The sequence below is a fragment of the Myzus persicae genome, unplaced genomic scaffold (assembly GCF_001856785.1).
Source record: "Myzus persicae strain clone G006 unplaced genomic scaffold, MPER_G0061.0, whole genome shotgun sequence".
Classification (NCBI taxonomy): Eukaryota; Metazoa; Arthropoda; class Insecta; order Hemiptera; family Aphididae; genus Myzus; species Myzus persicae.
The window spans coordinates 1-26375 of NW_019100617.1; the positions used below are offsets into that span (position 1 = coordinate 1).

Below are 26375 nucleotides of genomic sequence, written 5' to 3' on the forward strand. Positions count from 1 at the left end.
ACTAAAAACGAATCATTACTTTTATGATGCAGAAATATCGCAACATTCTCATATGAATAATATTGTATGGAGTCTTAATGTATGTGACATCAGAAGAAAACTGGATCCTGAAAGAAAATAAACATTTAGTAAATATATCAATGTGTAAAAAGTGATGTTATCCATGTATAATACAATTTATTCCTGAAACAAATCATAATTGAATGGTTAAAATTGTTAAATATGTAACAACAACCTCAAAGGTGAAAATTTGAAAAAAATAACTATAATATACTGTTAATTTCTTTAAAATTGTTACCTAACAATATTATTAGGTTGAGAATATAATATTATTGAATAGAGTTTAATTTAAAATTTATATAAGACAATATGTAATCAACAAGTTTTTAGGTTATACTGCTGCATTAAATAAGAAATAGGCATTCATTTGGTATAAAATTAATACATGTTGAAAACCATAAACATATGTGAAACAATCAAAACTTCCTACACAATGGTAAAATTATCTGAATAGGCCAAATACACTTATTAATAAATATTCAAGGAGAGTAAGTCTATGATATAATGTTGGTTGATAATGATAGTATTCAAACAGTTAGAAGAAGATTCAAAAGTTGGGATTTTGATTGTACATAAGTGTTAGTTTTAGTTGATGGGGGCGTATTAAAATCGCAAGTGATTTTTATGATGATAATATAAAATTTAATATCAATTGTAATATTCAATTATGCATTTATAACAAAACTATAAAACAGATTACATAGCAGAGTTTCAAAAATTATCTAACCTTATGGATGGTATTTTATTATTAATTTAAGTAAGACCATGTGTAATTTACATTCATATAAGATATATTTCTTCATTTAAATTGAAATTGTTACTGATGCAATGTACAATGTATACATAATGCAACCTTACAGAAAATAAATGATGAGTACATATCATATTTTGGTCAATTGATAGGATCCATAATTATTAGCTAGGGTTGTAACTATTAAATGCATGAATAAGCATATGTTGAATTTCACATTTGATTTTTTACCAGCGATTTCACTAGAAAAATAATTTTTATGTTATTTGTAATATTTTTAGAGTTGTCTTTAAAAATTATTGATTAAAATTACTTATTAATCATTAGATATCTACAGCATAATAATAATAATCAAATTAAAACCTTTTTTGTTTTTTAATACATAATGTTTCATTTGATTTTATTTGAATACACCAATAGTATAATGAAAAAACCCTATATCTTAATATTTACACTAAGTGAAAGTAAATAAATAAAATTGATATACTATCAAAATAAATTTTTTTTTAAAGATTGAATAAACATTTGTCTAAATATCATACAATGCCTTTAAAAAAAGCTATGCGACAATCAAACTACCATAAATTATATATACCTATATGACGTGTTGATAAAAATTGTTTGTACTATATATATTGATATGTAAAAACAAAGCATTTTAATTCCAAGAGTAAATTGAGTTTGAATAGTAGACTATCAATGAATATAAAGTATAATACATGTATATAATATCAAGTCAATTATCCTAAATCAATTACCTATTAGTTAAATAATTCTAATAAAATTAATGTTTTTTAATGAATTGATTTCAACTTATTCGATTTTGTTAGACAAGATGAGAATGTATAGAAGGAAATAATTAAGCAATACATATGTAGCAAATAATATTTATATTTTAAACAAATGTAGAGATTGATGATTAATGATGGGCGATTGCAAACAGATTTTTATAATTTATATATTGAATCAGAATACAATAAATTCCCAAAATTAAATTTGGCTAATAGTGTAAAACAAAACAAAAGAAATCCTTGAGTTCTCCCATCATAAACAAAGATCACAATGTATTATCAAATAATACTGTTGGTCATTTCTAAAAATTATAAAATCATCGACTGTACCTCTGTGGTGACTTATCTGTGTCCAACAATAAGCGGCATTGTAATCATTTGTGAAGGATTGAGAGCTTTAGGTCTATATCATCCATATTCTCAATACAACAACATTGATCAATTATGTCGATACTGTTGCATTTGAAATATGATATACTTCCAGCTGAACAATATAATAAAAAAATTGTCTATATTGTGCTCAACACTACACCTTAAATCTGACAAGCCTTAAAATAATAAGTATAATATTTACCAGATCTTATGGTGGAAACTAATACTTTATTATATAATAGAAAAATGTATTTGCATTACCAATTGTCTTAAAATTAAAATCAAATAAGCAAGTTTAAGTTGAACAAAACGAAAACCGTTTTCAAACGTCAAAAACCAAAATTTTAAATTGGTATATAGTTTAAAGTTTCGGTTGGATATATTCAACTGCCAATTAATATGAATACTAAAAGCACAGATATATAATATATATATAATAAACTAGATTGCTAAAATCTACTACTGATATACTAATGATATGTAACGCAAAGCTCCGCCGTTTTACCTGAGGCCAGTCGTTTTATCAACAATCACAGTATTATCACAGATTGCTTATTCCGTGATATCATTTCTCAAATAGGGAATACCACAGAATCTGATATACTAACTGGATATGGCTATTATTTAAGATCTCAGGGTATATTAACTTTGTCACTTGTCACTAAACTTGATCACTATGTCATCACTGCGCCTGCTCAAAACATAAGTACTAAGCCATGGAAAAAACTATAGCTGCGGAACGATAGTGTATAATATTATTTCGAAGAAGGAGTTGCCCACGTCTGAACAGCGTAAATTGTTTAAATGGTTTTTTACGTTTCACTTTTTTTGTCCACCCGGAGTCCAAGACACGTTGGCGTTTATTCCACGGGTTTTCGCGGCCCGGCCAATGGAAGCGCGAAAAAATATCGCAGCGTTATCGTTTTGAAATATCGCCTTCGCCTTATCACCGAAGGACTTTCGAGTTTCGACGGGATTGCTTCAAAATGTTTGCCTATTACCCCATAGAAAAGAGATAACCCCACGTTCTCTGCCGTCGACCTCTGTTGTGCCCTATTCTGGTAGTTTGTTCTTTTTAAAATCCTAGCATGTGCTATTTTTCGGTTCTTACGCTTCGAAATCGCATTTACAGACCGAACCAAAGTCATAGAGCAGAGCCTTACACTTAGGTACTGTTTTTTTGATTTTATGTCCTTCTATATAATTATACAGTGAAAACTCTTTATAACGAAACTCTTTACAACGAAAAACTCTATATAACGTAAACATTACATATTAATGGTTGGTTTGCTATATAACCCATTAGACAATTCATTCTCTATAACGTATCAGTCACTCTCAATAACGAAACAATATTTTATGTTTCATAATACAATTTACGTGTTATCGTATCTATTACATATATAAACTATAAAAATAATCGGCAATAATGCCGACATTTCCAAGAACGATTACATTCTTTCATTATTTGTAAAAATAATGATGTGTTTGATATATAATATTACATACATACATACCTTTATACATAAATAATTAAAATTTTGTTTTTTTAAACCCTCTCTATTACGAAAACTCTCTATAACGAAAGAAATCTCTTGGTCCCTTCAGATTCGTTATAAAGAGTTTTGACTGTATATTGTTTTGTCCTTCTCTTGGTTAAATTTTAAATGAAACACAAAATAATACGAGATACCTATATGAAACAGAACTGTTCTTCGACTCCGTTACAAACGTCAGTAAGAGTGCCCATGTCTGGTTAAATATCTGAGTAACCATTTAAATTCTGTGACTGTAATACAATATGGGTACATAAATAATATATAACAACTCTTCATCTACGGTTTTGTCCATATTGATAACTAATTAAACACAAATAATTCTGCAACTGTGGAATGTCCGAATGTGACATAGGTACTGAACTGTTCGTCGACGGCAATACAAATATTATTTATTGCACACAAATTGTGTGGCATTAAAAGGATTAAATTAAATTATTAGGCAATTTCAATGAGATCAACACATAATTCTGTGGTTTGATGAAATAAATCTACTATACACAGCAGAATGTAAAAAAATACTTAGGATTTATTTAAATCAATAAGCAATAAAATGTTAAGTTTTATTTTTGAACAAAATATGTCTAAGCTAATAAGTAGGTATGTAATTACAGTGTTTGGAAAGAATGTCATTCATGAACACATATTCGTTAACGTTAATGTTCATATTTAGTGAATGTCATAACATTTGTTTAATGAAAACATTACCTACTCCTTTACTGTCAACAGGTATTTGTTACTGTAAACGACAGTCATGGACGTATTGTTTTGGAATCCACAACATGGGTAATAATAATGTTTACATGTTTGTCTGGAACGAGTCTGTTGCCTCTCGGGGTCCCCACGAAATAGGGTCTTGTATTTTGCATTTTTTTTTAAAAATTTGTTACTATATAGCATAGTCCTGAATACATGGTTAAAAAAATAGATCATACATTTTTGGTTAGTGGGCATTCATACTTGCCATGTGACCAGGACTTCGGTCTGGTTAAAAAACAAAAAAAACAATTTCCAAACATTTTGATTCCACAACATTGGAATAATGTTATTTTGGTGGCACGCAAACGTAACCCCTTTAAAATTATTTGTATGGATAAGAGCGTTTTTTTTCAACAAACAAATTAGAAAGTAATATCACACACAGAAAAATTGATGTTGATAAGTCTAAAGTGGAGTGGTTAAAAATTCAATGGTTGAAATTTTCTTTCGAAATGCCAAAAGATCTGTTATGTTTACTTGATTTTGTTCTTCCAATTCATCATGAGTTTTATAATAGTCTTAAGACCAATATTCAAAATATTGATGTTAATGAACTACCTTTAGTAGATGACGACTTTAGTAATGATTGATGAATGAAAAAAAAAATTTTCTATTACGTATTTATATTTTTATTTGTTAAATGAAGTAGTTAATGTGTTAAGAAATGTTAAATTTTGTTTTTTTTTATTTTATAATTTTATAAAAGTTTATAATATTATTAGGTATGTTAAGAAAAGTTATCTCTTGTTTTGTTAGTAAAATGTTGAAAAAAAAATTATAATTTTTTATACTAAAATGTTTCGTTAAATTATGAAGTTTTGAAAATTTTTAAATATTTATGTTTTTTCTTTTATCATTAAATACTATACAACGTACTTATGTTGTGATTCATGTACAAGATAAAGTTTATGAACAAATGGACTAACCCACATTTATAAAAAAAAATAAAAAAATGATAGTTTTAAAATGGACTATCCCACATTAAGTCAAGAGTGGGGGTGATTTTCAAAAAAATTAATGCAGCAACCATAAGTACTTCTTTGATCAAAACTATTATGCTAAAAATAAATACATCTTTGGCAGTTGAAAAAAAAATATTCATAAAAATGTAATTTTTTTATTTTTGCATGCATAATTCTCAACATCATTAATTTAAGGTTAGTCCGTTATTTCCCTGAAGGCCTCATTTGATACGAAAACTATATCAGAAACGTATTTTAGCCAAAAAATATTGTCATCAAAATAATATAGCAGAAAATATTTTATATAAAACGTCTTTCATCCGAAACAATAAACATATTATTCGAAAATATTTCATCAGAACCATATTTAGCCGAAAACAGTATGTTACTAAATGGGTGGCCTAACCTAAGGAGTCGAAATCAGTAAACCAGAATTATTGCAATTTGGAACCCATATTTTAAGTTCCGTTTTTTATTTTAAACTTAAACCATACTTTATGTGGTTACCCTAATAATCTCAATGATGAAATAAAGTAAGAAATTTAAGAATATTTACATAGGTGTAACGACACTAGTAACGATAAATCAATTTTTACCTTAGCAAACTTTTATTTCGTTCTAAGGACCTATGTGTATTTTGTATATTTCCATTTCGCCCAGAGTAGTTAATACCAATTTAAAAATAAGTTGGCAATAGTTCAGTCAAATATTTGATTATCATTTAGCATTATCCAGAAAAGGAGGCGATATTCTTTGTTTTCCGAAAATTATACGCACTATTATACGCACGTCATTTTTTTTTTCACAAAAGTTTAATACATTTAAAATTTAGTCCACAACATTTATAAATACTTATTATTAAAAAATCAAATTAAAGTCATAAAAATTTACACATATCTTATAAAAAAAATCGATTTTAATCGTTCAAAATATATTTATAATTATCACCTATAGTTTATTTTTAAAATGATGACACGTGTTTTTTATGAATTCATAACGAGAAATTGATAAATTCGCTTTATAGATTTGGATCGATTTCAATTCGATAACGACTGGATTATTACTATAGGTTTTATAACGTTCCCTAAAATATAATATTTGACTGAACTATTGCCAACTTAATTTTAAATTGGTCTAAACTACTCTGGGTGAAACGGAAATCATATAAAAACAAAATTTGGACAAAACGGGTACCCAGGCGAAACGGGTACGGTCATTTTTTGGCGAAACGGGCTACTGTATTTTAAACCATTTCTTGGGAAAAAACCAACTTAAGAGTTATAAATTATAATATTATCATGATATGTACTAATTTTATAAACCAATGTTTTTATACAAAACTGAAAATTTGGCTTTTGAGTTTGATTATGTAATAATTATTGTTTTTTTTGTTTACTAACCAAGCCGACCTAACCGTCGACGGTCAAGTCCATATTGATACCTAATTAAACGCAAATAATTCTGCAACTGTGGAATGTCCGAATGTGATGTATATCAAATTGTGTGGTATTATAAGAAATAAATTAAATTATTAGCCGATTCCAATGAGATCAACACACAGTTATGTGGCTTGAATAAATAAATCTACTGAAAAATACAAAATAATAATAAATAAAAGACACTATACTAAACCGACCATCAATGTAATAAAATTAATATACCCTACATTTATTGTGTATTGCTAATATATTTACTATTTATATACATCTATATTATATTAATATACATATATATATATAACCCTTTTTAGGGCATTAGTTAAAATGTGAACAGAAATGGATGGAATTTTCAGGATAACATAATTATAGATAGAGGATACTAAAATAAATAAATAAAAAAACATTTTGGGGGTGGGAAGTTATGGGAGATTATTTCCCAATGACTGTTCTGCTCATACAATACTTCTATGCGGGTACAGGGAAATTATTTCCCACCTACTCTGATATTCAAGAAATTAATTTTATGTATGAATTGCTATAAGAAATTAATTATTTATTTTTTAAGAAACACAAATATATGAATATGAATGCCATCAACATTGCATTTAAAAAAGTTTTTAACAAATTTGCATAGTATGTAAATAAAAAATACTCTACTTACAGGTAAGTACTTGATGTATATAAAAAAAAAATTGAACAGACTTAGTAAATTAATACATTCTTTGTTTATATATTAAGCTTGTCTACATCAAATTGTAATGATAACAAATATACAGTATTATAATATATATAAAAGATTTTACCTACACAGGTTAATCATTAAAAAATAATTAACAAAAAACATAATTTGCATTTTTACAGCAATAAATTTAGTTTAAAATAAGTTTTTCCTTCTAATAAAAATATTTTTAAATAATAAAAAGTTAACGAGTCATATTAGAAACATAAATATAAATAAATACACAATCAAATTTATAAAATATTGTGTTTGTTTCTTACAAACTATATCACACAATTTCACTTTTGGTTGTAAAAATAGGATTAAAATATATAATAAAATAAAAACAAGAATTATTCATGATATTTAGCAAAACAGTCTTTACACAAAACTTTATGACAAGTGTCACAAGCCATATTGGATCGCTTTTCTTTGGACTTACTGCATGACACACAGCGACGATATGTACTTATTTTATGGCCAAATGTTTTTCAGAAATTTGAACAGAACCAGTAGAATCTTTACGTTTATTACTCATAGGGGAAATGGTAGGTCGTCTTTGTCGAGATGAAAAATCTGATATTAGCTGATCAGTTAGTTTTGATCTAACTTTGTAAAGCAAAAAAAAGTTGACTATTGTAGTATCCAACATATAATAAAACAATTTTACCCACCATCGTCTTGATTTTTGGCTTAAACTATAAGCAGACATATACTGGTCAAAGCGGTCAACTGCGCCCATATAACGATTATAATCGGCTATACTTGATGGACATAAAATAGGTGTCCTTTGACCTCTAGAATTGGTTCTTAGAACAATTTCTGTTGCAGAAGCATTATGCATATTGCTAACAAAAGTGACTGGTTTCTTACCTCTATCTTTCCATCTTGAAATACTCACATCACCACTTTGAGCAAAATCTGTATCACCCATTTTGAAGTCTTTATCCTTCTTCGTAATATCTTTTGGATACATTTTTTTATTTACTCGAAAAGTACCACATGCAAATAAATCATTTTTATGAAGCTTATCTATCAGTGGAATACTAGTGAAAAAATTGTCAAAGTACAAACAACATGATTTGTGTTTTAAATTTTGGGTCAGATCTAATACTACATTTTCTCCAAGGCCGAATTCTGTTTGATTTGAACTTTTTTTCCCAGTATAAACATCAAAATTAATTAGGTAGCCATTAGAAGAATTTGCCATTGCCCAAACTTTAAACCCTCTTTTTATAGGTTTCAATGGCATGAATTGCTTCATGGTTGATCTTCCTGTAAAGCCTACCATACTTTCATTTATTGCTAATTGTTTGGACGGGCATGGCCGGTTTCCGCCAAAAGTGTACCTTTCCCTTTTCCCCCAATTCACTTTTCCGCCAAATCATAAATTGTTCGATTCCCTTTTCCGCCAAAACTCTGCCTTTCCCTTTTCCCCCAATTCTCTTTTCCACCAAATCAAAAAAGTAAGTCTAGAATTTGAATAATGTTTGAATATTATTTATAAAATATACAATATGTCAGTCAACAATATTTCGGTTCAAAAGAAGTAATAAATTCAATAGTAAGTTATAGTTTATCGAGAACGGTTAGAAAGCGACTAGGCTGCGTACTATTATACTATTATAGGTACAATAACGTAGGTTTCGTACGTATCATACAACTGTCAAGTGTCAACTGTAACAATATAACTGGTATAACAAGCAATCGATAGCGTTTGGGAAATAATCCCGATAATCAGTGATAAATTTATCATTTGGTTGAAATTACGGTACGTTATAGGAATATATATCATTATAGTACAAACTTTTTAATGTATATAAAATAAAAATAAAATTATAATTTATAATATATTAAAAATATTTAAATTAAACTAGACTAACTTTTTTGAATTGGGGGAAAAGGGAAAGGCAGGGTTTTGGCGGAAAGGGGAATCGAACAATTTATAATTTGGCGGAAAAGTGAATTGGGGGAAAAAGTAAAGGTACACTTTTGGCGGAAACGGGTAACTCCCGTTTGGACGGAGTATACAAATCCAAATAAACTTGTTTTAAATGGCTAATTAAAGGTCTTACCTTATATAGTTTATCAAAATGTTCAGTATTTCGAGGTGGCATTTGCAAGCTATCATTTAGGTGTAAAAACCTAGTTAGTTTCAAAAACCATTTGACTGTCATAACTTTTGCTACTCTTTCACAGAAGAAGTTTGGATCATTAGACCAATATGACCGAATGCTGGGTAACGAATGGTAACCCATAAATATAACAATACCAAGATATGCTCTAACTTCTTCTGGAGTTGTGTCCAAAGGCAAATTTTTTTGGGAAGCATATAAATTTGACTCTGTAACTATTTTATCAATTAATGGAAGAAATATTAGTTCCCAAATATCCAAAGGACTTTTTTTTATATAAATATGTATCGACAGGACCTTTTTTCGCTCTATAACGAGAATTCAAATATTTATCAGGTTGATTACCAATTTTAGAAAACTGTAATGGATAAGTGTTAGTGTTTGTTTCAATTACCTTAGTACTTAGTTCATCTTCTTCACTATCTCCAGACTCTTGATGGGCATTGAAAATAGATGGCTCATAATCATTGTCTCCATATTGTGTATTATTAGTATCTTCTAATTTCTTATAATTTTCCAGTTTGTTTGAGGTTAAAATCTAGATTCTGTGTTGTTCCAAAGTGGTTAATTCGATTTACTTTATCGCATTCGACAAGTAATAAAATCTTATCGAATTCAGTTCAAGAATACCAATTGTAGGTCGCATGCGATAAAAATTTGTCACAATTGATAAAATGTATGACTTATGTCACATGCGAAAATTAGTCGTATGATTTCAAGAATCGGCCCCCAGGAATTAGCTGCAGTGATCCGCTCAAGTGTATAAGTAAGTTATACCTTCAAAAGTATACAAAGTAAAATAAAACAAAAAATTATGAAATGTATTACTTTATACTATTACAGAACTATTAAAGAATCATTTAAACTTTAAACATATTACAGTCATTACATATAATTATTACATTATATTGTCGATTGTGGACAAAACAGGCACTCAACATTGGCTTGGATTCCACTTTAAATTCAAATCTACAAGTAACCACTTTATTCAAGAAAAACAACCTCCAACTGGTAAATACACAAAATAAAATCGTATTTAAACATTTTATACTTTTACTTTGTCAAACACTAATTGTTATGTTATTTGATACAATATCATTGAAAATGCATTTATTCTCACGCTGCATACCACAACAAGAGAAATACGTGTGTTAACGTCTGTGGAAAGACCAAACCTCATAAAATGAGTAACCAAGCTAGTAGTTGTTAAAATTACATATTTAAGAAACAATTTCCATGCGATGTATGCGAAAGGTCGTACCAACATCGCAGTAGTCTGAGAACACACCAGCGAGTACACACGGGTGAGCGACCTTGGGCATGCGACTTTTATGATAGGATATTCACGAAAAATTATATGATTGTACACCGGCGGTCGCACACGGGCGAGCAGCCACGTGGATGTCACATGTGTGTAAGGAGGTTTTCCTATAGAGTCACACTGAAGAGGCACCAAAAGATACACACTGAACACAGACCAGAATTTCCATGTTACGAGTGCTTTATGGCGTTTTACACCAGAGCAGAACTGGATGAACACCGCTTTAACCGTCACGAGAGTGTAAGACCTTCCTTGTGTGAGATATGTGATAGATCATTCATACATAGGAGTTCTCTGACGAGATACCGGTTGGTGCACGAGGGTGACCGTACCGGTGTGACAGGTGTGAAATGTCGTTTTCCATCAAAGTAACCTAACCAAAAACCAGGCTCAAGCCCTTGATGATGTTGAGGAAAAAATAAAGGGCATTATCCAACTGTCTGTCGATGGCATGGCATCTATTTTTGATACTGACAATGACAATGACATAATAGGTAATATTGTATTATGTAGTTAGGGTGACCATATGTCTCTATTTTAAAAAAGGTTATATTAAATTTAAATAGGAAAAATTGTATAGTTTTCATGATCCATTTTGACTGATTTTTCAGACCCTGTAATGTTTGAACACAATGAACATGGGGATGATGACAATTTCTATGTTACTGGTAATTTTATGTTTCATAATATAACAGGTCCAATTGTGTTAAGTAAAATATAATATAAATAAAATATTTTTTTTAGTTTTACCTGATGAGTTAGATTACCCAGAACCAGAGTCAACTACAGTTTTACATAGTACACAGACAGAATTGTGGAGTGACCAATGTATTTTATGAATTATATATTTTACAATAATATAAATTTTAAAATATAACCTTTTTAAGGTGCAAGTACCAGTAAAGACGAAGAATGGAATGTTGTAACACCTGAAAATGTGACATCTAATGTCAAACAGACGGAATTGTGTAGTGATCAAGGTATGTATGAATTATATGCTTGACAATAATATACATTTTAAAATGTAACTTTCTTTAAGGTGCAAGTACTAATAAAAACCTGCAATGGAATGTTGTTACACCTCAAAGTTTAAAACGGAAGATAAGCACTCCCCTCAGAATCAAAAGTGAGTTAGCAAGTTCAAATTCTAAAATAATGTTGAATAACACTATTTTACATACCTTAATAAGCATTTTAATACATTTCAGACAAACGTCTCAAGAGTAGGACTGCAGAGGCAACAACATTATTGCAGAACAAAGACAGGCTAGTGGAATTGCAAATTAAATGTTTGGAACAAGAATTTGAAATAAATAAAATCAAGAAAACAAATGTAGCCTTAAAAGAAAAAAAAATGTTGTTGGAAATAGAAGTACTTAAAAAAAACTTAAAGACTCATAATAAGAAAAATAAATGTATATTTACAATTAATTTTTTTTTTCTTTATTGGTTAAGCATCAACTACATAGGTTATGTAAGAGTTGTAGGTAATGTTTATTTATTTATTTAATAATAATACAAGGCCAATTTTATTCTAAATTGCCAAAGTGATCCCTGACCAGACGATCTCGTTCTTGTCTGCCTCTCGTAACCTCTATTAAATTTGGAAGGTTATCTTCTGCAATATTTTCAATATCGTAGCCCTCTTGCAGGATGTCATTTGGAAGTTCATCGTGTAGGTCAATACAGATGTTATGAATAATAGCACATGACACAATTATTGCTTGTGTATTGATTAGGCTAGTTGTTATTCCTTTGCTCAATACAGGAAACCTTCGTTTATGAACACCAAAACATCTGAAAAATTATAACAAAATATACAACATTTATTTTCAAAACAGAGGTAAGAAAGAATTGTTTGCATAAAAGTAATATATTTAAAATAATGATGCCTTTTTTGTTTATGTTTCATTATTTATATTATGAGGCCCTAAAAAAGATTTCCTGGTAGTCCAACATTTTCCAACATATGTTTTTTTTGATGTGTGGTAAAATGTAAAATCGTTTGTTGAATTATATGATACACAAGTATACTTATTTTAAATGTATTTATATAATATAAAGAATATTTATTATTAATATTTAATATTTATTAATATATACCCAATGAAAATATATTTTGAATATTGTATAAACTATTTTAGTTTATTATATTAATTTTACCAAAATACTTTTAAAATTAATATACAACAAAATATTCACCTTTCAATAACATTTCTTGTCCTGATTTGGCTTTCATTGTATAACTGCTGGCTTCGTGTGGTAGGGTTCAGCAAAGGAGTCATTAGGTAAGGCTTAACTTCGTAACCACCGTCTCCTAATAGGTATCCTTTTATAATTTCATTTTCAAATTTACTTTTGATTAAAGAGTTATCAAAAATAATCTGATCACGGCTAGACCCTGGCCATCGCGCAACTATGTCCATAATCTTAAGCCATGGATTACAAATACATTGTGTATTGATGGAAAAATAACCTTTCCTGTTTCGGAATGTTTCTGCATTATCTCCACCTACAATATTCATTACAAACCATAATTTAATCATACATGACGCATTAATGACAATATAATTTATGACAACATATATATTTTATAAGTTATTCATTATTTTAAGTTATTTGCCTACCTGGTGATTGAATTTTGACGTGAGTGCAATCCACAGCTCCAACCACTTTTGGGAATCTACAAAGGCTGTAAAATCCATTAACAACTTTTCTCATATCAACAACATTTTTAGGAAAATAAATGAATTTTGATCTATGCCTTGCGATGGCTCTACAAGCTTGACGAACGTATCGACAAGCTGAGGATTCACTAACACCAGTAAAGTCTGAGACGGTTAATAATTTATTAATAATAATAATAAAAATGATCCTGTGGCAAGATATCTCAGCATCATGTATAATTTACATGGTGCTAATATAACTCTGTTCCTAAAACAAAACATAATATCTTAGATGCAAGAAAATAAAATTTAAGAATAGAGATAATTTTTTTAAAAGCAACTATATTTAACTGTAATTAAAAGTTATAAACCTTTGAGAAGGCGGGGATATATCTGCTTCTATCAATCTCAAGAGAGTGCGAAACGTTTCTTTAGAAATTCGAAATCTGCATAAAAAGTCATGGTTGTCATACAATTCCAAGTAGTTTACTCGCTCATAAAAAATTCGTGGGCGTCGTTGCAATGCAATAACCGCTTGGTCAATCTCATCATCCTCATAATAATCAAATAATATTTTGTGATTCATATTATTTTAACAAAAAAGTTGGCCGGTAAAAAATCAAGTTTATAAAACACGACAACATTGACACAAAAAAAAAAAAAATACCTAACCTATAACATTGATAACCTAGGGTTAGCTCGTTATTACCTAGAAATATCAGGAGTTAAAATCCGGGAGTCAAGAATTACATTAACCAGGAGTTACTACTTAACTCTGGGTCTTGAAATTACTTTTTTGTGCTAACTTCGAGTTACCGGTAACTCACACTTTAATTCTACGTGGTGAAACCGGCCATAAATGAATCATCTTTGGATAATGGTGGAACTTTAGTCACTGGACTCAATACTGGACGAGATAGTAAACTATGCTGTGAAATAGTGACTATGCCTTCTCAAATGAAGCAACCTAAATAATCTAGACACAAGAAAAATAGTTAAGACTGATAATCTGATTATATAATCGAGCTCATTGAGTATGATATAGTATTATAATGTGTATAATATTTTTTGTATTTATACATTGTCAAATTTATCCTTGAATAATCGCTTAGGAATAGGAATTTGTAATCATATGTATAATCTGTATGTGACTAACGCATAACATATACCATATTTTATGTTTGAAATGATTTATTTAAATTGGTTATATTTAACACTATGGTGAATTGATTTATTATTATTCGATTTATAGATTAGAATATTATTTAGTACTTTTTTGGTTTCTTTTTTTAAAAAAATGCTATGAACTTTTAAAATTGTATTTCTTTGTGAAATAAACTGCATGCTTCGAAATTAAATTTTCAAAAAAAAATGGCTACAGCTTACCAGGGACCTTAATGGTATACTTACTCAAAAGTGGGCATTAACTGGTTAAAAAGTTAAAGTTAAGTTAAAAAGTTAATTTTTTTTTAAACTTTTTAACTTAACTAGTTAGTTTGTTTTCTAATTAACTAATGAACTTAACTAGTTTAATTTACAGTTGAAATAACTTAGCTATTCTCAGTTGATTTAAAAAAAAAACCAATAAGTTAAAAACATTTTGAAATTTTTTGTTTATACGTAAATATTAATATATCAGTATAAAATAAAAATAATCCAATACTATAATAACACAAACATTTTTGTTCTTTTTCTTGTTAACATAATTTTGTGTATATTAATATATTTTATTAATTAGAAAGGCAATAAGCTATCATCATTTAATAGTATTAGATGTTTGCAGTACAAATAAGTAATAACAATAATTTATTATCGATAAGAGAAATACAGCTGACCACCAGATTCTGAACATTGGAAAGAAAATTCTAAAAATAACTTGAAAACTAAATTATCGTTTAAAGTAAATAGGTATAAAGTATAGACGTTATAGTTGTTTAGAATACTATAATATATACATGATAATTGATAATATTATGCTGGTTTATACTTGTAGACCAACGGTTCCCAACCTTTTTAGTTTCGCGGACCACTAATTTTGTAAACAAATATTTGAGGCCCACCCATAGCATACATATACGTTTTCATAAAATTATAATATATAATATATAATATATATTATAATTATATACATATATTATACATGTATATATAGTTATTAGGAAAAAAACATTTTAAAAATTTAAAAAAAAAACTTAATTCAACTTTATCACAAGATGAACAATTTAATGTGATTTTTGACATTGCTTGTTCTGCACGAGAAAGTCAATATCTGGATTAAAACTTGTTAGTTATAGTCTTAAATCATTCTCAACATTCAGTTTATTCCTATATTTATTTTTTAAATAAATTAAAGTAGAAAAAGCACGTTCACATAGATAAGTTGTCGAAAAGACCATCAAGTTTCTCAGTGAAATTTTAGCGAATGCTGGATAATCTTTCCGAACATTTAACCAGAATGGCACTAATTGTGTGCTTTTAAAATACGAGTCTGATCACATGACATTTCAATCAACGAATCTTCTTCACTTGTAGATATTTTAAATTTTTTCAATTAATGTTCTTCAAAGGGATTTCTGATCCATTGGATTTCCTCTTCAATTTTAGGGAAGTAGTTTCTAAAAACAGGGTAAAAATGATTTCAATTATGCCTATTAAAAAATATTAATTTGTAATTAAGAAAAATAAATAATTAAAAATAACCTGAGGTTGGAAGCTTAAGATTTGAGGTGATTTTGTATAGTTGTAGCTGTTGCTTTATCAATTTTAACTTCGTTAGTTCCAAGAAAATCATGTAGGACTGGAAATGCATCGAAGGAATCTTGTTCTACTTTTAGAGCCCATCGTTGAAGCTTGATTATCATTGCATCAACTTTGTCTTGCACAAAAAACTTATGAATGCCTTTGCCTTGCAAAGTTAAATTAAGAACGTTGAGGGCACCAAAAATATCCACCAAATACGCCAATCGTTTCAACCAGTTTTCATCGGTTACCAATTCTAAGTAGGAACTTGCAAGTTTTCCATCATAATCCCCTTCCATAAGGAAAACCCTAAGTTCATCACGGAGCTCAAACAATCTTGATAACACTTTACCTCTTGACAGCCAACGAACTTCACAGTGAAGTAAAAGCGGTTTGTGTTCACTTCCCATTTCATCACACAAAACACCAAACAGTCTGGAGTTTTTAGGTCTTGCTTTAATAAAGTTGACGATTTTAACTGCACCATCAAGAGTTTTTTTGAGACACTCGTCCAAATCTTTAACTGCAAGAGCCTCTCTATGTATGCTACAATGTGTCCATTGAACTAAAGGAGCAACTAACCTAATTCTGGCAATTAATCCAGTATGAATTCCAGACATAGCACGTGCCCCATCAGTTGTCAAACCTACACACTTTGACCAATCTACTTCGTTTTCTTTTATAAAGGTATCAACAGATTTAAAAATGTCTTCGCCAGTTGTTTTTGTCGACAAAGACTGACAAAACAGCATTCCTTCTTCAATATTACCGTTCAACTCAAAACGAACAAAAGCTAATAAATTAGCTTCGCCAGCAACGTCTGTGCTTTCATCCAGTTGCAGCGAAAAATATTCACTTTCTTTTAAAACAGTAATAATAGCTATTTTCACATTTTCCGACATTTCATCAATTATTCTTTTCACAGTCGTATTGGATAACGGAATTGCATTAATTTTTTTGGTACATTTTTCATCAAACAAAACATTACTTATTATTTTTGCTGCGGGAATAATAAGTTCTTCTCCCACGGTGTGAGCTGACCCCTTCTTTGCGATTAACAATGAAAGCTCATAAGAAACTTGGGTTTATGTTTTGTTTTGAAGATTTTTTCATGACTGATTTAGTCATAGAAAGATTTTTTTTCTTGATTTGAAAAAAATCGAGAGATTTTCCTATACATTCAGGATGTTTAGTTGATAGATGCCTTTCAAGTTTTGAAAATTTCATACATTCGTTGGATAGCGTTTCGAAACAAATCACATACTGCGGCATAGGCTCCTCCTCAGTACCAAAAAATAAAAACCCGATTTTTAAAAAGTCAGGGTTATACTTACGAAAATATATTTTAATTTTCTTTCTTATACTCAAACTTGACATATCAACAATCTCACTACTAGTTCCACTACTACTAGTTCCTTCATCATTTGACAGCTTCGTCTCACGACAAGACCCAGTTCGAAACCAAGTATCCATATTTACGTGTACATAATATGTACTATGACACTATGTAATACTATGTAGTAACTCACAACAGACACAACGACGCATAAACACACAACCACTGTTACTGCCACAAATAACTAGTTTACCAATTTACCGAATCGAAAGACCTATTAAGTTTATCGCAATTCGCACGCCGTGCACGTTAAATACGATAAAAATGACAAATAACAAGAACCTATTAATAATCAACGAACTATATAAGATAAAACTACATTCAAACATTCGATATCGTATCGTTAATTGTACATTTACTATACACTATACAGTATACAGTATACACTATGACTATACACTATACTTAAAATTGATTAAATATTATTATGATCAGAAATATAACAAAAAATGTATAATAATATTATTTTAAATAAATAAAATATTTAATATTATACCTATGGCTCGCGGCCCAGTACCATGCTGCTCGCGGTCCACAAGTGGGCCGCGGCCCATGGGTTGGGAACCGCTGTTGTAGACGATTCATGGACAGATCCCCGTAATACATTTCCCCGTTAGACATTTCCCCGTTACCGTTTCCCCGTCCGATATTTCCTCGTCCAGCGATTTTCCCCGTTGGACATTTCTCCGTCAAAAGAAGGATATATATAAGATATAACAAATAAAGATAGTATAAATGTTTATATAGCTTATATTGCACCTTGTACGGACAAATTAACTTAGATATATATTTATTCTTATAGGTTTTATCAAATATAAATTACCTATAAAGATATTGGTACGNGTTGTAGACTATAATACAATACAACATGATGAATTATAGTGCGCTTGCATCGGCCAGTCCCTTACGTTATTCGTAATCGTACTTGATCATAATCATGTGATAAACCATGCAAATAAAATGTATAATTATAAAAGGTTTTAAAGTTTTTGTTTTATATATTTAAATATAAAGGAATTATGTTGTAAATTATATATTATGCGAGGTTAGGTATATATTATGATTTATGAATAATGTTTTTAATAAAATTAATAATTTTAAATTACAAATTGATAATTATTATGTATTAATGTTATATAACTTATATATAGGAAGGTCTTGTACTCGGCTTCACGTATTATGACATTCAATTGCTATACGATATAAAACAATTTATTTGTTAAATGTTAAATTATTAATTTGAGATAAGTATAGTTTAATTTAATAAATAATAAAAAAGTAAAAGGGTATACAGTGCACATTATGATAAAAATTAAATCAAATTGATTTATAATTTATAAATTAGAAACTAGAAAGACACATTCACTCTTTATGTGATTTACTTAAAAAAAAAATAGATTAACTATTTTTAAGCTGAGTTAAGTTAATTTTTTTTTCTATATTAACTTTTAACTTATCGAGTTAAGTTTATGATTTGTTAACTGTTAACTTTTAACTTATCAATCTTGTGTCCTCTTAACTTAACTTAACTTGAGTTAATTATTTTCATTAACTTGCCCACCTTTGTACTTACTTCAATATAATGCTAATCTGTAGGTATATTATACTTCATTAAAATGATATACATAAACAAACATTTAATGGCTTTTAGTTAATAAACATTTCTTCTGGTATTCAGATAATATAAAAATTAAAATTAAAGATTAACGAATTTTGATTTCCCCTCAGAAAATGTATTCATTTATTTATGATAAATATCACATCATAATAAGTTTCTGACAACAGATTAGTTTTGAGATATCATCTCTATATATTTAGTCATATTTTTAAAAAGTAATTTTATTTAAAAAATGATTCTAAATAAGACCTTGAATCCAAATTAGTTTTCAAAATGCATAGTAATTACGCTCATCACTTTATTAGATCGATCAGTGTATTCACTATTCTGTAGTACATGGGAATAAAATATGTGTATTTAATAAAAAAAAAACAGTCCGTTTTAAATCCCTTGAAGTGCTATTTTAAAATTTAACGAGAGTTAACACGGAGTGACGGTCAACTTAAAGGAATGCTGCAATTACCTGATGGCACCCAGCGATAGGTTGCAGGAAATTGAACTGGATGACAATAAGTTAGAGGCATGAATTAAGATATACTGGATACGGAACGGAATGTGATAAACTGAATACTCTAATTGCTAAGATGTGTCAAACCACCTAGCTCTAGGTACTTTAGCCCTAGTGTATAATCTATGTACTTATTATCAGTACTATCGTCTATCACAGATAAATATTCAAAAATCATTTATGATTTATGTTTTGTGCAATGTGCCACAGTGCCAGGTCCCTACTTAAATATTTAAAATTTTCAAATTGTTAATATGTATTTTATTTATTAATAATTAATCATAACTTTTAATTGTTTACAATTGTTTCCAAATAAATTGATCTCAATATTATTTGGAAACTAACTTTGATAGTTTCTTTTTTATTATGTTTTGTCTTTTTAGTTTTTCATATAGGAATGTTGACGCATTCTCATTGTAATATATGATATTAGTATATCTAATATGACCTTTTCTGTATGGACATTACAAGGAAATGGTATTATATAATTGTTTGATATGAAGTCCTCTACAGTATCATCAAACACATAGGCACTATTAGCATGTTTCATGAATGAACTCTTAATTTATTGTCCTAAGTAGTACATAAAAATTACTGTCTGGGTGAGTTAAATAGCTTCGAGATTTTAGATTTACTAATTCAGTATAATTTAATGTAACTTCATCGAAGTTCTTAATCCCAGCTAAGCAGTCAGGGCAATCTGTTTTCTTTGCAATCCGTCTGGCTAAATATCTAATCAAATAGATAAATATAAATTTTAAATTGTATATTATTCTTTGGCTATAAATTATACTGTAGTCTAAAAGTAGTACTACAGATTATTTCAATGAAAAACATAGGCGTTGACACCATTAACACGGTGTCGGGTTGCGTGTTCGAAAATGATATGTTCGAATAAAATGTGTTCGAATGAAAAGTGTTTGAAAAAGCATATGTTCGGATGAATTTTTGTTCGAATGAATTTTTGTTCGAATAGTTACTCATTCTTAAAAACAAGCTTATTATATTAAAATATTATTTGTTTATTTATTATTTATATAGTAAAAAAAATTATTAAATGTATGGGTATATTGTCAAATAAAATAAATAAATGTATACACGAGTATATTCAAGTTAAAAGTTTAAATTGTAGCAATGCCTCTTAAAAACTCAATGTTATTTTGATTACTATTTTTAGATATTAAGATATCTATTATCTAGCGGTTTTAGCGGTTCCCAAACTTTATAGTCGGCGGTGCCCTTTTGTTGTTCCAAATTTAGTTAGGTGACCCTTTGTGAATATTATGAAAAACATGATAAAAATGAACACTTGTTTTCATTGTTGACCGATTTAAATAATTTTATTGTACATATTAAAAACAAATTACAATATAATGGTTGAAAATAAAGAAAAAAAATACTGCTTTAAAAGTTAAAAATTAATGAGAGTTTTGTGTCTGCTTATTTTTTGAAAGTTTGACAATATCTGGTTCAATTTTTGACAGTTGGATACGAAGGTCAGGTTCTACATTAAGACGGTTCCGGTATTTGGTTTTAGTAGCCGCATATAGGCTGAAAATCCTGTCTCACATAAATATGTGGTAGCAAAAGGTAAGAGTATTGTTATTGCTTTTTGACTCAAATTATCAAAACTTGTATTTTTTCAAATTTAGCCAAAATTCAACATAAGAATTGCTACTGAAGGTGGATTGAAATATTGAATCTGAAGTAATATCGATCAAACTCTCATATTCGATTGAAGACAAACTTGAGGGTTTTCCACAGACTGAAAAGGGATTAACTACCCATTCACGGTCTTTTAAAAACACCTCTCGATCTGTAGGAAAATATTTATTAAATGAATTTTTCAGTTGTTTGAGATGTTCAGAAATCTAGTTAATAATGCTAACGGGAGCTTGCAATTCGTTTTCCTCCAAAAAGGCCTGCATTATTGGAAAACACTCCAGCTCTCTTTTAAATATGCACTCTGACCAATAATCAATTTTTCTTTTCAATGCACATACTCTGGAGCTCGCATCAAAAATTGTCAAAGTTCTTCCTTGTAAAGAAAGACTAAACTCGTTCATTTTGTTAAAAATGTCTGCAAAGTACGATAGCTAAAAAAGCCAAATCACGTCATTCATAGTTTCAGCAAATGTAACGTTGTGGTCCATTAGAAATGAAGAAACTTCAACCCTTAATTCCATTAAACGTGTTAATACTTTACCGCGAGATAACCACCTGATTTCTGTATGGAAAAGTAACGTATTATGAATACTTCCCAAGTCGTCACACAAGATTTTAAAAAGTCTAGATTTCAGAAGACGTGACTTGATGAAGTTGACTATTTTTATGGCTTCATCCAATACGTTTTTTAGACACAGAGGAATATTTTTCATTGCTAGAGCATGTCTATGAAGTATGCAATGACTACTAGTAGTTTCATTTGATTTCTCCTTTATTTTAGTGAGTGCTCCAGCTGTTGCACCTGTCATGGCCCTAGCGCCATCAGTACACACATCGATACAGTTTGTCCATGGAATCTGATTTTCTGTTAAGAAATCATCCAATAAACCGAAAATGTGAACCCCTGTCGTATTAGATAGAAGTGGTTTACAAAATAAAAGATCTTCTTCAAAAGAGTTCATGTTTACGTAACGAACGAACATCAATAGTACAGCAAGACCAGCAATATCGGTTGATTCGTCCATTTGTAGTGCGAATTTTGTGTATTTAATACGAGAGACAAGTGTTTCTGATACGTTGCTAGCCAAATCTTTAATTCACCGCGCAACAGTATTATTTGACAAAGGAATTATGGATAAATGTTTGGCAGATTTGTCATCAAGCATACAAGTTACTATATCAATAACACATGATTTTATGAGGGTCTCCGCAATGGTATGAGCTTCGCCTTTTTGAGCTATACGGTAACCACCATGTAGGAAGCTTTCAATGCGTTTTCATTATCGGTTAGAACGTGCTTTTTTATTTTTTTTTTAACAGCCAATAGTTCAGAGCGCTTTCGTTTGAAAAAATCGAGTGGTTTCCCATTATGATCTGTGTGGACCTTTTCATAATGAAGACGTAATTTTCCGGGATACATAGAACTGTTAGGAAAAACTTTTGAACAAATTACGCACTGTGGCTGGCCATCGTTTGTTTCTATGAACACCATCTCCAAAAAACTTTCATCGTATTTACGTTTTTTGGACGTTCTTGGGACAGAGTCACCAGTATTGGGCGGTAGTGTACTACTCATACCTTGAGAAGTAGGACTATTATCATTAACTCCGTTTTCATTGGTTATGCTTTCTTCTATATTAAAACAAGATGACTCCGTAGCAGGCGTCATATTAATAGACCCACTTTTCAACCAAATGTCCATGTTTAAAACAAAAACAAACGTATGTACAGAAAAAAATAGTTTACGAAAATACGTGTTAACGCGTAAAATGTCGATCACAGACTGAAAGTAAATGCTCAACTGGTTTGGTATAATAATAATTCCGAAAATATACGAGTGATACAATTAAATTTAATGAACGTCGGAAATTCGAAGAAGTCGTGCGTGTAGGTATATTGTATAATGTTATCTGAATTTATTCGGTCTATGCCATTTATTATATATAATCATGTCATAGGGAAATCAGCATCATTAATAAATCTTGTCTAGTGAGCTTTGAAAGGACCACATCCTTTCAAGGGGGGGATATGTTTGCGCTGCAAACAAATTTATGTTCTGTCTTTATGTTATTATTGTCATGTGCACGTAACGGTGCGTTCCACAGTTGCAGCCTTTGTCGGCGGATGCTTATCAGGCATTCGTGTGCGACCGGCCAGCTGTGGAATCATTATCAATGTTTTCATTATATTCGGTTATGTTCAAACTTAAGTTTTTTTTCGTATAGTCATGCTTTCAGTGTCATAAAGTTCATAGTTTTTTCCATTATTTGTTGTTTAGTGTGGTGACACTGAAAGACCGTTCTTTTAGTTTTCTTGTTTATGCTCATCCGTTATTTTACGATTCGTTTTTGTGCTCGCATCTGAACGGTTGACAACCATTGTCATCATTGTCGTTAGCTGTTTTGCAGTCGGCCCAAACCACGTGTTGTGAATTTGTGATTCTCTTGTGAAGCCTCTGGTAATTATCGTTCTCAGCAATTTTATTGCGACCATTAATTTGTTTTTCCCAGTATAGGGTGGTCAAAATTACCAGAGATTTGTGTTGCTATTACCGGCTGCATCAATTTGTTTTGTTAGTGAATTCATCGTCAACAGTTGCTGGCACACATTCGCACGTACGCAGGGTCAACTTTTTTTTTTATTGTAACTTATTGACTACCTACGGGCCCTGGTGCGGTAGCGTGGGTGTAAAACCAGATGTGTGTCTCAACTGTTATGTGAGTATTGGTCGACCGAATATTTGTGTGTGAATGACCGACGGGTCCTAAATTATTATTTCTATTTATATTTTATACTGTTACCTAACGTTCCTATTATTATTTTTTGTGCCAAACTTTCAATTAAAAACTTGTGAATTACATTAAATACAGTCCACTTTATTTTCTTTATACGACAAGGTTGTTTAATATTATTTTAACCACCTTAAGCGTTATCAATGATGTTTTCTATTTGCAATGCATTCTGCATGTTTTTTTCACTTTTCGCATAATATTTATCGTCACATACAAAAGGAAGGATTAACAACCAAGTATATGGAAGATCAAAACTTCAACTTACTTTGTCGACATTTACCAGCATTGGCTTTCCTTCCAGTTTCCAAAGTACGTATACACCACGAATTGGAATGCCCAGCATTATTGTTAATATCATTAACAACACATTTTCGCACATTTTCCTAATAAATATATATTTTATTTATTTATTTCAATGAAAGTTGGAAACAGCTTAAAACTGAATTTTCGAATGATGAATGAGAACAAAAATTAATAGATTACTTCGAACCAACGTATGTTACTGGTAGATCAATGAGACTCCGCAGGCGAAATCCACAAGTACGACCCCCGTTATATCCGCCAGAATTATGGTCGGTAGCACAACGAGTTGAATATGAATTTCCACGGACTACTAAAATATCACTGAATTTTGGCATAGTCGTTTAAATAGGTAATTTTAAAATTGATAGAGAATATATACATTTTATATTTTATATCATAATATTGTACAGGTTGATATCGAAACATCCAGGTGCTTATAAATTCATAACACTTCTTCCAAAAATGCAGAACGAGAACGAAAACTTAATTGAACAATTTATACAAGGCAGAATATTGCAAAAAAAATAAATAAATAAAGGTATCCCGTCAACAACACGAAGAAAGAATTAAAAATTTAGTTTTAAGATTTAAAAATAGTAATCAAAATAACATTGAGTTTTTAAGAGGCATTGCGTACAATTTAAACTTTTAACTTGAATATACTCGTATATACATTTATTTATTTTATTTGACGATATACCTATACATTTATACATTTTTTTAAAATAATTTTTTAATTTTTTTCCTTGTATAAATAATAAATAAATAAATAATATTTTAATATAATATGCTTGTTTTTAAGAATGAGTTTATCTATTCGAACAAAAATTCATCCGAACATATGCTTTTTCGAACACTTTTCATTCGAACACATTTTATTCGAACATATCATTTTCGAACACATAACCAATCGTCCCATGAACACATACCACTAAACAGAAGTTCAACAATTTCAGATTTCAATAATAATAGTTTATTACAATTTGCAGTTTACTTATTCTTACCTATTTTCAATTGATATTTTTTTACAGTTTGAATGTTTCCAATAACCATTGCTCATAGTATACTGAAATCCAAAATATGGTTTTACTCTTGGAAAGTGAGAAACCAAGGCTGCACCATAACATACAAACGCTTTATCAAGGTTACTTATTATTTTCTCAATATCTAAAATTGTGGGCTTTATTAAAGTAACATATGAAAAAGGATAAAACATTTCTATTTCTTCAAGAGATAACTGTACGTCCAGTACATATATAATAAGTTCAGACTCTAAAAACATATTATAAAATATGTGTTAATTCTTTTAGTTCAAATTATTATGTATTTATAATACTTACTTTCAGTAACTACTATTTGCTTTTCAACAATTCGTTGACACCTGTTGCGAAAACATCCCATTTAAAAAATGATATAAATTTAGTTTTAAGTTTTTTATTAGTTGTAAGATCATTTAACCAACAAGATGGCAATTTTATGTTATAACTCTTATTTAATATAAGATTATATAATTCCGAATTTGTATTAATATTAGTTGACAAAGTCGAACAGCCGGTTTGAGATGTATAACTAGTATTAATATCAGAAGATACACTCCATTCCATATTTTCATTAGTATTCTAAAATATATAATATATATTAAATAATTATTATTTTTATTTACAAGATCTAGGGTATACATATTAGTCTTATTGGCTAAACAGAGAAAATAATATCAAATACATTTGTTATGACTTATGACCATATTAATTAATAATCATGTATTCAGTTAATATCAGAGACCAGAATTAACTGTTCAGGCTATTTATAAAAAATGTATATGGT

General features: G+C 29.4%; 4 protein-coding genes across 4 annotated transcripts; all 4 read right to left on the reverse strand.

The window, feature by feature from the left end:
• Positions 1 to 7877: 7877 nt before the first annotated feature.
• Positions 7878 to 8672, reverse strand: LOC111037161 (piggyBac transposable element-derived protein 4-like). Its single transcript, XM_022319551.1, has one exon. The coding sequence runs from the start codon at positions 8670 to 8672 to the stop codon at positions 7878 to 7880; it is 795 nt and encodes a 264-aa protein (XP_022175243.1).
• A 3721-nt stretch (positions 8673 to 12393) lies between these two features.
• Positions 12394 to 14398, reverse strand: LOC111037169 (putative nuclease HARBI1). Its single transcript, XM_022319562.1, has 5 exons — positions 14358 to 14398; positions 13776 to 13798; positions 13492 to 13695; positions 13067 to 13376; positions 12394 to 12661 (listed from the first exon to the last, which is right to left on the reverse strand). Exons 1-5 carry the CDS (start codon positions 14396 to 14398, stop codon positions 12394 to 12396), a joined length of 846 nt encoding a protein of 281 aa, XP_022175254.1.
• Positions 14399 to 16244: 1846 nt separating this feature from the next.
• LOC111037180 (zinc finger BED domain-containing protein 5-like) lies at positions 16245 to 17171 on the reverse strand. Its single transcript, XM_022319573.1, has one exon. The coding sequence runs from the start codon at positions 17169 to 17171 to the stop codon at positions 16245 to 16247; it is 927 nt and encodes a 308-aa protein (XP_022175265.1).
• Positions 17172 to 21887: 4716 nt separating this feature from the next.
• LOC111037188 (zinc finger BED domain-containing protein 5-like) lies at positions 21888 to 22481 on the reverse strand. The gene has a single exon (XM_022319587.1). It carries the CDS (start codon positions 22479 to 22481, stop codon positions 21888 to 21890), a length of 594 nt encoding a protein of 197 aa, XP_022175279.1.
• Between the last annotated feature and the right edge of the window lie 3894 nt (positions 22482 to 26375).